The sequence below is a fragment of the Carassius auratus genome, chromosome 41 (assembly GCF_003368295.1).
Source record: "Carassius auratus strain Wakin chromosome 41, ASM336829v1, whole genome shotgun sequence".
Lineage (NCBI taxonomy): Eukaryota > Metazoa > Chordata > Actinopteri > Cypriniformes > Cyprinidae > Carassius > Carassius auratus.
Window position 1 is genome coordinate 25103889 of NC_039283.1, and position 12713 is coordinate 25116601.

Below are 12713 nucleotides of genomic sequence, written 5' to 3' on the forward strand. Positions count from 1 at the left end.
TTTCAAACTACTGAACAAGCATCGCTTCATCTCGTTCGCGGTGAAATCAGGTAAACATCCGCTATTCGTGCGATCGCTCGGCAACGTCTGAATATTTAGCTGTTTTTGCTAATTTGGATTAGAGTTTATTTTTTTTATGTTTATGTGATTTATAACTGCGTTTTTAAGTTGTTAGTTGATATTAAACATCTCATATGTGGCTCTGTGTAGATCTGATAGTGTAGACCAGTTCTCTTGTACTTTATGTATTAAGCACTGCGTGTTAATGCTATGATGCTAATATAAAATCATCATCATCATTAACAGCCTCAAATTCTGATTTATGCAGTGTTCTGTCACTTAAATACATTAGTTGTCAAATAACATGAAGATTAATATTATTCTTATTTAATACTGAGATTTTATGCTTCAAATTGATATGAATCTAAAGGGGAATTCTGTATGTTATGGAAAGCCCTGCAATATTAGTGATTAATGATTATTCACTCACATTTTTAAACTAATGAACATTTCTATTATCAGTATATACGTTTCTAGTTATGCAATTCATCAGTTAGTTATTGCTTCTTGTATATTCTTGTAGAGGAAAACATGTCTGCAAGCTATCTGTTTAATAAATTCTCATTAAAATGTCAGAGTAAAATACAGTAACTCAGCATTAACCTACCCAAACTAGTCCCCAACTATGACTTTTTGTGCCGGAATTGGTGAAAATGTTGGCGAATCTGAATTACTAAACCGATATTATTACTTGTGCTTTTGTAAATTAAAGAACGGTTGCATTTTCTTGATGTATTCGATTGAATGTCTGTTTGTTGGAGCTGGTGTTTGTACATTTCAATCAGTATATGAATGTCTTCTGGCTTCTCAGCAGCCATGACTGAGTTCTGGTTGATTTCGGCTCCTGGAGAGAAAACCTGCCAGCAGACATGGGACACACTAATGACGGCCACGACTCGCACCAACAACCTCTCCACCAACAACAAGTTCAACATCCCCGATCTCAAGGTCACATCACTTCCTCTTCCTCTTTTTACAGTCCCAGCTGGAATTTGTGATTGTGATTGGTCAGTCGTTGACATTGTTGTTTTCAGTAGAGCACAATAGTCAGGTGTCCAGTTGTTTATTTTCTCCATAAGGAAATACATTTTTACCAGTGACTTTTAAGTGAATCCTAAAGTTGTAGATTGTCGTAGCCATTCGTTATTTTTAAAATAGTAATGCTTAATTGCCAAATTTGTGGTGGGAAAAACTACATCTCACATTAAAGTGTTTCTCTTCTCTAAACGCTGTAGGTCGGGACGTTAGATATCCTGGTGGGGCTGTCTGATGAGCTGGCCAAGCTGGACGCGTTTGTCGAGAGGTAAAGTTGTTTTTCTTTCTTTTCTTTACATTCAGCAAAGCAATTCCAATGTAAACGTCATGCAAAATCAACATTCACAGTGTCTGCCAGGATATTTTTGTGTTTAATAAGATGCTATGGGGTGTTGCTTGGGTGCTTTCTGTTCCAAGTAAACATGTCTTTGGATTCTAATCTCTCTTTGGCCCTCATTCAATCTAAGTCTATAGATTTTTTTTCCCGAACCTGTAAGTAAAACAAAGATTAGTGGAGTATGTTTTACAGTAGACTATTTCGGACTGTTTCACATTTAATTCAATGTATTTACATGCCATTTCTTTGTAATTGCTTGTAAAACTTACTAGTAATTTCTGAAAGAGTGATGCTTGACTATAATAATACTAATTTAAAGGATTTTCTGTCTAAGGGAATCAAATGTGTACCTGAACCACAAAACCAGTCACAAGTGTCCATTTTTGGAAATTGAGATGTATACATCATCTGAAAGCTGAATAAAGCTTTCCATTGATGTATGGTTTGTTAGGATAACAATATTTGGTTGAGATTTTGTCACAACTACTTGAAAATGTGGAATCTGAGGGTGCAAAAAAAATCTAAATATTGAGAAAATCATCGTTAAAGTTGTTCAAATGAATTCTTAGCCATGCATATTATTAATACAAAATGAAGTTTTTATATATTTACGGTTGGAAATTTACAAAATATCTTCATGGAACACAATCTTTACTTAATATCCTAATGATTTTTGGCATAAAAGAAAAAGCGATAATTTTGACCCATACAATGTATTTTTGGCTATTGCTACAAATATACCCCAGAGACTTAAGACTGGTTTAGTGCTCAAATATCTTGCAGATTTGAGTTGTTGAGGTTTATAGTAATGCTGTATCAATGTTCAAAATTATGTTTCTTTACTTTTGTGAATTGAGGAATCTCATATAGAGGTGAGGTTACCCCAGCATCTTCCTAAAACGAGTTATTAGCAGTTTGGTGATGCACCAGTGATCATATTTAAATTGCATGACTTATAGCTCGTCCTTAGATGTGAGATTCAATTAAATTGAGTGCTTTTGTCTCGGATAAATCCAGAACCTTGATAAAAGATGGTCAAAGCCAATCAAGTCATTCTGGAGCATGTCCAGACCAAGTGTCTGATATATATTACATGTATTTTATTTTAACTTGGTTTGGCCACACCAGACTGTTGGATGCGAATAGTTATTTTAATCTAAATCTAAAAAATTAGAATTTATCGGCCGATATATCATGCATCCATAACATTTATTAACCTGGAAACCATTTATTTGTTTGGATGCAATGATTTGAATTGATTTCCAAATTAATGCATTGATATTAATTGATTTTTAAGTACAGAATTTATCATGTGTTTTACTAATTTAAAGAAATTTTAAAAAATACAGTGAACTACTCTTTTAAGAAAAAACATATTTAAGGAAAGACTTTGAGAGTCATTGCTTGGGAATCATTTTCCAATGAACCAATGTGATTTTAATCTATAGAATTATTAGATTTCAGTTTTTTAAAACCCTATATTGTGATGTTATCAGAAGCCGTTATACTAAATGAAACTGGGCTTCTTAGACACCTGAATCATCCGATATGTGGCATGTTTTGATGACTTCTGTTTCTCAGAGAATGTCCAATCTTGGCGGATTGGAGATAGTTTTCAGAGGGCTGTGATATCTTTTGATGCCGTTCACAGTGTGGTGAAGAAAGTGGCTCAGTACATGGCTGATGTGTTGGAGGACAGTCGAGATAAAGTCCAGGAAAACCTGCTGGCTAATGGAGGTGAGAGTCACTGGGATCTGTGGCATGAAATGGGATTGTTGAATTAACTCTCATTTTCTGTGCCGTGATTTAGTCGATCTGGTCACCTACGCCACAAGATTCCAGTGGGACATGGCCAAGTACCCTATCAAACAATCCTTGAAAAACATTTCTGAGATTATAACCAAGGCAAGTGATCACATCCAATTATCTCTATATGAATTTTGGGACTAAAATTGGCAATTCGTTTTCCTTTAGCACTGGTTGCTTACAGTAAAATCGCGTAAAAAAAAAGTAATGCTGTTCTGCTGCGTGAATGATGAGTGAGATGCAGTTTTAAATGAAACTCTCTTCTCCTGCTGTTCAACAGCAAGTCACACAGATTGACAACGACCTGAAGGCTCGAGCTTCAGCCTACAACAACCTGAAGGGAAACTTACAGAATCTAGAGAGGAAGAACGCGTGAGTAAACTCAGACATATCCGACTAAATCTTATTTTAGATGTTTTATTTCACATTTATTATTTAGGCTTTATAATTTATTAGGGATGCACCGATATGAAAATTTTGACCGATAACCGATATTTTTGAAAGCCGATAACCGATATTTCGGCTGATAAATCAATATACAAATTTGTATATACTTTTTGAGAGCCTGATTATAAAAAAAGGTCTCATCTTTAAAAGCCACATTCCTAACACTTCATCATAAGCAGCTTGGTTTAAACAGTGTACATTTTAAAAATAGTTTAGCTTTGCCATTACCAAATTTCATCATTAAAAGCCTTTAAAATAAATTAAATAATGCAAACGAGTTGCCTCAGGTCAAGTGTTTCTGAAGCATATAATGCATTATTTATTGGCTTTAAGACATCGGCCAAATTTTCTTATCGGACTGATACCGATAACAGAAAAAGTTTGAATTTATCGGCCGATATATCGTGCATCCATTGGAAAACCATTTATTTGTTTGGATGCAATGATTTGAATTGTTTTCAAAATTAATGCATTGATATAAATTGATTTTTAAGTACGGAATTTATCATGTGTCTTACTAATTTAAAGAAATAAAAAAAAATGTACAATGCAAAATTCAGTTTTTTTTCATGCAACACAAGTAATTTAACTTTTTTTTAACAAATATTCATGCACGTCTTTTCCATTGTACTGTATACATCTGTCAAACTCCAAAAAAGTAGTCCAATATAGTCAATTTGACTAAATGTGTTACAGTGAACTACTCCTTTAAGAAAAACATATTTAAGGAAAGACTTTGAGAGTAATGGCTGGGGAATCATTTTCCAATGAACCAATGTGATTTTCGTTGTGTCGCCAGAGGGAGCCTGCTGACCAGGAGTTTGGCAGATATTGTCAAGAAAGACGACTTTGTGCTTGATTCGGAGTACCTCATTACTATGCTGGTGGTCGTACCAAAGTAAGTGATAGATTCCAAATAGGCCTGGGACATTTTTCTGATTTCATTGATTAATTCGAATGTAATGTTTTGACACGACTTGATTTTTTATAAATCGAAAAATCGCTATTTTAAATAGAAATCCTATCAAATGTTATAATCAGACATGTTGACAATATGCTACTGTTAAGATACAAGAAGAAATCTGACCTCATAAAGCCCCACGTGATTAACCGCCCTTTAATTAGATGGTTTCAAAGAAAATGTTAATTGATTCATGCTGTTGTTAAATAAAAAAAAATATATAGAAATTGAGAATCGTCAAATGTCCTGAAAAAACAAACATTTTATTGTTATTGCCCAGCCCTAATTCCAATTAAAACAGCCTCTCTGAACATCTTTATGGATGCACATAAAGCTACTGTGTTTATTTTTCTCAATGCACATACTAACAGCATGTTTTTTAACCCTTTAGAACCAATTATAACGACTGGCAGCGCACTTACGAGACTCTTGCAGAAATGGTGGTGCCACGATCTACCAAGTAAGAAACTTACAACAATTCCATCAGTCGTTCACTTTTATTTAGGTTCATAATTCTGGAAGTGTATCGCATGTCTAAGGAATTGTGCACTTTGTCCCAGAATAGAAATTAAAGAAAATTGATCAAATGCTATAAGAACACACTCTCTTTTGACTTAAGATGATGAAATGATTCGTATTAAGCAACATATAGGTGTTTTTAAAAGGTGCTTAAAAAAAGATTAAATTGGTTTTTCGGGAAAGTTGATGGACAAAAGGTTGGGGAAATCAATGCGTCTGATTGGCCACTGGTTGAGGAGAACATGTTTAGGACTTTAAGAAACCAATTAACTAATGCAGAAGAACAAACAGACACTATTTACCAATTGATTTTTTCGTTAATCACACTGGTGATTGTCTAAAGCAATGATCATTTTGATAATGAGAACTTTCTTCACTCAAAATTATATTCTCCCTGCCTCCCAACACTAAATATTAGTGTTATTTTCTTCCCTGCAGTTTGCTTTTTGAAGACCAGGACAGCGGGCTGTTTACCGTCACGCTCTTCAGAAAAGCCATCGATGACTTCCGACTCAAGGCCAGAGAAAACAAGTAAGCAGCTGATTCCAGCTCCACCGTGTTGTCGTGAATCAGCGTTTAGAGGATCTTAATGCCTTAGTCATCGTAGTGTCTGCTTCACAGGTTCATGCTCCGGGACTTCCAGTACAACGAGGAGGAAATGAAAGCAGATAAGGAGGAGATGACCAGACTCTCGACTGACAAGAAAAAGCAGTTTGTATGCATCTGCTGTCTGGATGCTCTGAGCAGTCGGCATGTTACTTCATTTGAGCTCATTCATGCATGTGTTTGGTCTGCAGGGTCCGCTTGTTCGATGGCTGAAGGTGAACTTCAGCGAGGCTTTTATCGCTTGGATCCATATTAAAGCTCTGAGGGTCTTTGTGGAATCGGTGTTGAGGTAGAGACACAATACAACATCTCTTGAAGTTCCTAGAGAGCTCATATCATGAGGATTTTTCTGATGGATTATGTGTTATTGTAATACGCCAACCTCAAACCTAGTCCAAAACGAGCATTTATTGAAACTAAACTGCAACTTCTACAATTTGCAGACGTGGTCTAGATGAGTACACAAACATTTTCAACAAATATCAACATTTGTTTTATAAATTTGTAGCTTTACAAAGAGGCTGTTCTTCTTATATAGGATGGGACGGTGAAGAACTAGTTAAAACTACATTAAAATAAGTGATGCACTGAAATTGCGGCAACTGGATATTTTCGTCTAAAAATTCAATTTTTGGTTGCATTTACCTCTGGGAAGAAAAAATCGAAACTCGAAAAAATAACTTTACTTTTTTACAAATTCATTGCATGTTTACCTGAACTGTTGTCTTTGTTATATGATTTATGTTTAAATAAATCAAGTTACACATTATTTTTATTACAGCAATCATTTAAATGTTTATATTTCAACAACAAATTAGAGTAGAAATGTGATTGTTTTTAAAAAGTTATATGCGGTAATTAAAATTTTGTTTTTGTAATTTTGTTTTTATTAAAGTGATTTATTAATAAAAAAAATTATTTTTTTATTTTTTTTTAGGTATCGATTTTCAGTTAGACAAAAACTTGGTTTCTGTAAAAATAAATAATAATCAGCGTAATAATATTAATACATTTACAATATTTAAAAAAAGGTTTTTGGGTTATGCATGTAACCATGTAACAAGACACTGCTTCTTCTAGTAGTGAACACTATTGCATTCCTCACTCTGTTCTAGTTCCCTTGAAAGGGAACACAATTTTTTTTTAAAATTCCAGTTTCGGTTTAAACTGGTGCATCCTAAATTTTAAGATGCGGTTTTTGCCCCAGAGTTTCCCTTTAAGTGCATCACTCATTTAATTTAATTTTTGAATTCTAAACGCAGATATGGATTGCCGGTGAACTTCCAAGCGATGCTCTTGCAGCCCAACAAGAAGAACATGAAGAAGCTGAGGGAGGTTCTGAACGATCTTTACAAGCATCTGGACAGCGGTGCAGCTGCCATTATCGACGTGAGTTTTTGTGTCCTGTGGCTTAAATGCATAGAATTATATTACATTTCATGCAAGCTGTTGACATCTTTTTCCTGTTCCAGCAATCTGCGATGGATATTCCAGGCTTGAACCTCAGCCAGCAGGAATACTATCCCTATGTGTACTACAAAATCGACTGCAACCTGCTGGACTTCAAATAGAAGAACCGCTTGTTTCGTCTCTCGGAATAAATTTAATTTAAATTAAACTGTATACTGTGCTGAACTCTTGTTTTAGTCTCCTCGCTGTGCTCATTCATATTCAGAGATACGTCTCTATTGTCATATCTGCCGGCCATAGTACTTTGTTTACATTTTTGTTTTAAAGAAAAGTCGTTTGTGCATGTGAATGAAATTATGTGTTTTAAGTCATTCTGCTTATGTTTTGTCTGATGTTAGTGATAGATATCAAAATGTGTTTTTAATTAACCTTTATTCTTGAAAATAAACCAGTGGTCCATTTAAAGAAACGAAATGAGAGAAGTGTTACAAAGATGCAATGTAAATGTGATGTTATGTACATTTGGTGTAGATTATATGTGTGAAATTATTGTGTCATGGAACCAAAATATAAAATTATTCTAAGTACATAAACAATGTGTGGTGTTTGTTTGTAAAACACATTAATTAACTAAATTTGCATTTCCAGAAGGCAATCACAATGAGATGTGCAAATAAATGAATGACTGAAGGAAGGATAATTGCGATTGAATTAGGGTGAAAGAGTTTTATTATAATAAAAATAAAATATAAATAAAAACCGGTAGGCTGTTTATGATTAATCACGGTTTGGAAACAGTTATTTTATAAAAGTGCAAAATAAAAAAACAATTATAGATAGATAGATAGATATAAACATATTATATTACTTAAATATTAAATTAATTTTAATAATTAATTGGCTTTAATAATGAATCGCTTTCGTTCCGCTGTGCCTGTGTTTATATGAATGCGCGTTCACGATGAGGAGAATGACCGCAGATGCGCGCGCGTGTGCATGAGGATGCTCCTATGGGCTCGATGGGCTGCGGGGGAAGCAGATCCGCCACGATCGAACCCCGTTATTACGAGAGCAGAGACACCGAGTCGACGTGGCTGACGAGCACGGACACGGACACGCAGCGGGCCGCCGGTACCGGAACCGGAGAGAGCGCGAGCGACGATGACAAGACCGCAGCGGGAGCCGCATCAGGTCAGAGTCACACACGATCATCTGTTTAATACACCGACACAGACGCACACGCTCTTTAACGATGTCACGGTGTTTATATACTTAGGCCTAATGGAATGCATCTTCGCAGTGTATCGTTTATGATTATGAATATGCAATTGTCACCTGAAACACTCTCCGAGGCCCATAACGCAGAACTCACAGATGCAAATAGCAATATATCATATTTCTAACCAAAATTTACCATGGTAACCATAGAGCCGACATCCCATAGTTACACTGCGGCATTAGTCATCAAACTCAGGTCAACACTGAACCAGGGGCCAGGGGCCCATTACAGGACACTTTCAAAATGAAATAAAACAACTAAAAATCAAGATATTTCTTATTTACTGCTCAACAGCTTCTTGGTTACTTTTGAAAATCATGAGGTTTATATATGAAAAATTCATGGAAATTAATAACATTTTTATAGATTTAGAACCATGCTTTAAAATTTTTATAGGGTAGAAATTCTGAGTAAACAATATTTTTATTTATTTATTAGTATTTAGCTTTTTTTTATATAATAGTAAAAACAAACATCAGATAGAACATTAAAACACACACACACAGACAAAGTGAGTAAACAATTTATTTGTTTGTTTGTTTATTACTATTTAGCTTTTTTCAAATATAACAGTAAAAACAAACATCATCAGACATAACATACAACACACACACACACACACAGTGAGTAAACAATTAATTAATTAATTTGTTTATTTATTTGTTTGTTTGCTTATTTATTACTATTTAGCTTTTTTCAGATATAACAGTAAAAACAAACATCAGATAGAACAAAAAATAAAACACACACACACACACACAAAGTGAGTGAACAATTTATTTATTTATTTATTTATTTGTTTGTCTATTACTATTTAGCTTTTTCAAATATAACAGTAAAAACAAACATAATCAGACAGAACATAAAATAAAACACACACAAAAAAAGATTAAACAATATTAATTGTTATCTTTTATTAATATCAATTTATTAATACTAATCTTTTATCCTTGTCTAGTAAATCATGAATAACCAATAAAAAAAATACCATTCAGCTCCTAAAACGTAATTTTATTTACATTATAATATTTACATTTTTATTTATATTATTTTATATTTTAATTTTGACTTGAACTCGTTTTATTTTATTTCATTTTATTTTTTTAACAGAAACTAGAGTCGATTAAAATGAGTTGCTCATGAGTAAAATGAGCAAAACAAAACTAGAGAGAGATCCGCTGGTGTTCATGCATATGAAGCTCTTGTGTGTTGTTGTTGTTGTTGATGTAAAGATCAAAAGGAAGAGAAGCCTGTGACCAGAAGCTCTTCTGCCAAAGAGAAGAAGCTGGTGAACGCTGGCACCCAGTGTGGAAGAAACCCCGGCGGCACCCCGAGGAGACCAGCGCACAGAGACCAGGTCTGACGGGAGGAGATATGGAGAAATGTAGCATTGCATCACTTGCTCTGCAGTGAATGGGTGCCGTCATGACAAGAGCTGATTAAAACATCACAGTAATCCACAGCACTCCAGTCCATCAGTCAACATCTGGAGAAGACAAAAGCTATAATCCATAATAACACTTCCTCCAGTGAAAAAGTGCATCTCCTGTTGTCTCTCACATCAGAATCTGTTTAAACTCTGCTTGATCTGTGCAGATTTCTCTCCTGATTCAGACCGGGACATTTTTTGCATTCGTTTCTCACAAACACACAACGTTTGTCTTCTCCAGATGTTAGCTGACGGACTGAAGCGCATTTTTTAATCAGCTGTTTGGAGTCTCTTTCTGACGGCACCCATTCACTACAAAGCATCCATTTGTAAGCAAGTGATTTGTTATATATATATGTGCCGGACCCTCATCTATTTATCTTCATCTGTTATTATATATAATGTCTTCTCATCATATAGTGCATCTTTATAGACTGATAAATATATATATATTTTTTTTTTTTGCAGGATAAGAGTAAATCAAAGACAACCCCCAGAAAGACGGGGTTAAAAGTGTCCGATCCGACTGTAAACACAGAGGTGATGCCTTGACATGAGTTTGATGCTGTCAAACACGTCTAATTAAATGCATATGTTAAATCGTCTGTTTGTCTGCATGCAAACGCTGAGCGCTGGAGCGGATGCTGACCCTGACCCTGACATGCTGCAACGCCTCATTTGCATCTCTGAAGTGTTATTTATTTCCCACCAGTATTATGTATTTTCATCAGTATTGTGATATTCTAGTGCCTAATGAGTCTGTGTGATAATGCAGATGTCTCAGGTTGTGATGGGATGAAATGAAGACGCAATCAAACACAACATTGTCTTGTTTCTCTGCAGACTGATTTAGTTATGATTCAGTGGAGTAGTATTTATTTTTATTTTTGTTCATGATATCATTATTTACAGGGACTCAAAACAGCACAAGAATATTTTGAATTGATATTTTACTATAAACTAAGGAACTGATTAAAAAAAAACAATAAAAATTCTGAAATGGAAATATTTTCTTGCTTACATCTTTTAAATTGCACCAATGTGTTTGTGACATACTGTGCTGATATGATAGAAAACATTGTAAAATATGATGATTTATCAACTTTTGAGTCATGTGTGGATCATAAAAGCAACAGAAATAACAAAATCAAAAATCATATTACATAAATGTATTTTAATATGGTAAAATTACTGTTTGACATCTAATGAGTTGGAAAGAAATACATATAAATATATATATATATTTTTTTGTGTGTTTAATATTACAGAGAATCTTCACTCTTTATATGAATAAGTAAATTCACAGCCCAATGATTATTATTGTGTTTTATTATTCTATAGATCATCACTGACCGAACTGATTTAAAATAAAATTCACAGCCAAGTTACTGGTCTGTTTTACATGCATGCACATTTTTACACATTTATTTACATGTTCTTAGCTTCCATGATCTCAAGTGATGCTCCAAACATGTCAAGAGATTAAAAATCTACAGCATTTGTGCAGATGTTAAAAATGCATGTGCAGTTATACTGTAAACAGACTATACATTAACTCGACTCGATGGATATTGCAATGCTTAAAAAGGCAGTTTTTCTAAGGCAAATTAATAATGGCTTAAAAGGAATCGAGAGACACTTCAGAGCTAATGAATAAAACATTTTTCCTCTCAGCTGATGAATCCAACTAACAACATCCTCACAACGAGCCCTGGCTCTCATGCTCACTTCATATCAGATTATTAAAGGAAAAAGGCAATGATTTAACAGGTACAAATTCAAGTTTTCTGTATAATTAAACACTGATTGTTACATTATAGGATGAGAGAAATAAAATATTAACAAAACTACTGAACACACAACAGGAAAAAGTTGCATTGAAAACTTCACTTGAATAAATATTATAAAACAACTCTTTAAATAAAGAAATAAAGTATCAAAAAAATGAAATGCAGTATATCAACTGTTCGGATAATAAAAACAGAAATACAATCCCCAGATTAAAAAAAAAAGGTTAAAAATAACTCTTTAAAAAAGCCCTTAAAAAAGCCCTGTGTGATTAACAGATTATATTTAAATGGGGAATGAAGATCACAATGACCTTTGACCCCAGATCATATCGAACGATACAATACTCCATTGTCCAAACGCTTGAAAACTTTCATCATCATCATCGTCCCCGAAAACATGTCATGATTAAACGCTGTACATCCCAGGATATTACTTAACATATCACGCATAAATTATTAATCATTTACTAAAAATAAATGCAACTCTTAATGTTTATAAACTGGGCCTGACATACGACTTGCATTACTCAATCAACTTACGCATAATTTACGGTCATATCTCACCTAGTTATGAGAAACGTGAGCTGTACAAATTTATCCAACATCACAATATTAAAGTCATGAATAAAATAAACTATGTGCTTTGAACCATCAGCTCTGTGTCGAGTGATGTATTTGTGCTTATTGTTTTAATACGACTGTATGTCCATTAACGAGACACGTTGAATATATATCATACATTTATAGTCAAAACGAACTCTTTTAGACGTTCCTGGTCTTATTGTGAATACGTTTTCCAGCACCGTTGGTTCACACAGCTACACAAACGTGAACGAATCCAGCTTCAGCATCAGAGGAAACAGTCCTGCGTTCATCCAATCAGCAACGCCGACACCGCAAATATGCAAATCAGATTTAGGAACGTCCCGTGTTAAACGTGGAAGAAGAAGATAACCCAGGATTGACTCCGACTTAATTATTTCAAGTGTGAAAAGTCCTAGTAAGATACGTTTATGAGTTAATGAAGCAGTAAG

At 34.3% G+C, this 12713-nt stretch overlaps 2 protein-coding genes across 2 annotated transcripts; both read left to right on the forward strand.

Annotated features, from left to right (window-relative positions):
• Nucleotides 1-863: 863 nt before the first annotated feature.
• Nucleotides 864-7770, forward strand: LOC113059383 (V-type proton ATPase subunit C 1-A-like). Its single transcript, XM_026227849.1, has 12 exons — nt 864-1008; nt 1296-1363; nt 3084-3169; nt 3243-3337; nt 3519-3610; nt 4485-4583; nt 5038-5106; nt 5604-5696; nt 5787-5880; nt 5963-6060; nt 7034-7160; nt 7244-7770. The coding sequence occupies exons 1-12, from the start codon at nt 877-879 to the stop codon at nt 7340-7342; spliced, it is 1152 nt and encodes a 383-aa protein (XP_026083634.1). The 5' UTR covers nt 864-876; the 3' UTR covers nt 7343-7770.
• A 391-nt stretch (nt 7771-8161) lies between these two features.
• Nucleotides 8162-10441, forward strand: LOC113059606 (brain and acute leukemia cytoplasmic protein-like). Its single transcript, XM_026228157.1, has 3 exons — nt 8162-8372; nt 9693-9817; nt 10358-10441. The coding sequence occupies exons 1-3, from the start codon at nt 8162-8164 to the stop codon at nt 10439-10441; spliced, it is 420 nt and encodes a 139-aa protein (XP_026083942.1).
• The last annotated feature ends 2272 nt before the right edge of the window (nt 10442-12713 follow it).

What these genes read in the sequence shown, in the direction of transcription:
- LOC113059383 (XM_026227849.1), top strand. Translation starts at nt 877, where the DNA reads ATGACTGAGTTCTGGTTGATTTCGGCTCCTGGAGAGAAAACCTGCCAG. An exon ending in TTTCTGAGATTATAACCAAG is followed by an intron (nt 3,338 to 3,518) that starts GCAAGTGATCAC and finishes GCTGTTCAACAG; the next exon opens with CAAGTCACACAGATTGACAA. An exon ending in CTCAAGGCCAGAGAAAACAA is followed by an intron (nt 5,697 to 5,786) that starts GTAAGCAGCTGA and finishes TCTGCTTCACAG; the next exon opens with GTTCATGCTCCGGGACTTCC.
- LOC113059606 (XM_026228157.1), top strand. Translation starts at nt 8,162, where the DNA reads ATGCGCGCGCGTGTGCATGAGGATGCTCCTATGGGCTCGATGGGCTGC. An exon ending in CGCAGCGGGAGCCGCATCAG is followed by an intron (nt 8,373 to 9,692) that starts GTCAGAGTCACA and finishes GTTGATGTAAAG; the next exon opens with ATCAAAAGGAAGAGAAGCCT. An exon ending in GACCAGCGCACAGAGACCAG is followed by an intron (nt 9,818 to 10,357) that starts GTCTGACGGGAG and finishes TTTTTTTTGCAG; the next exon opens with GATAAGAGTAAATCAAAGAC.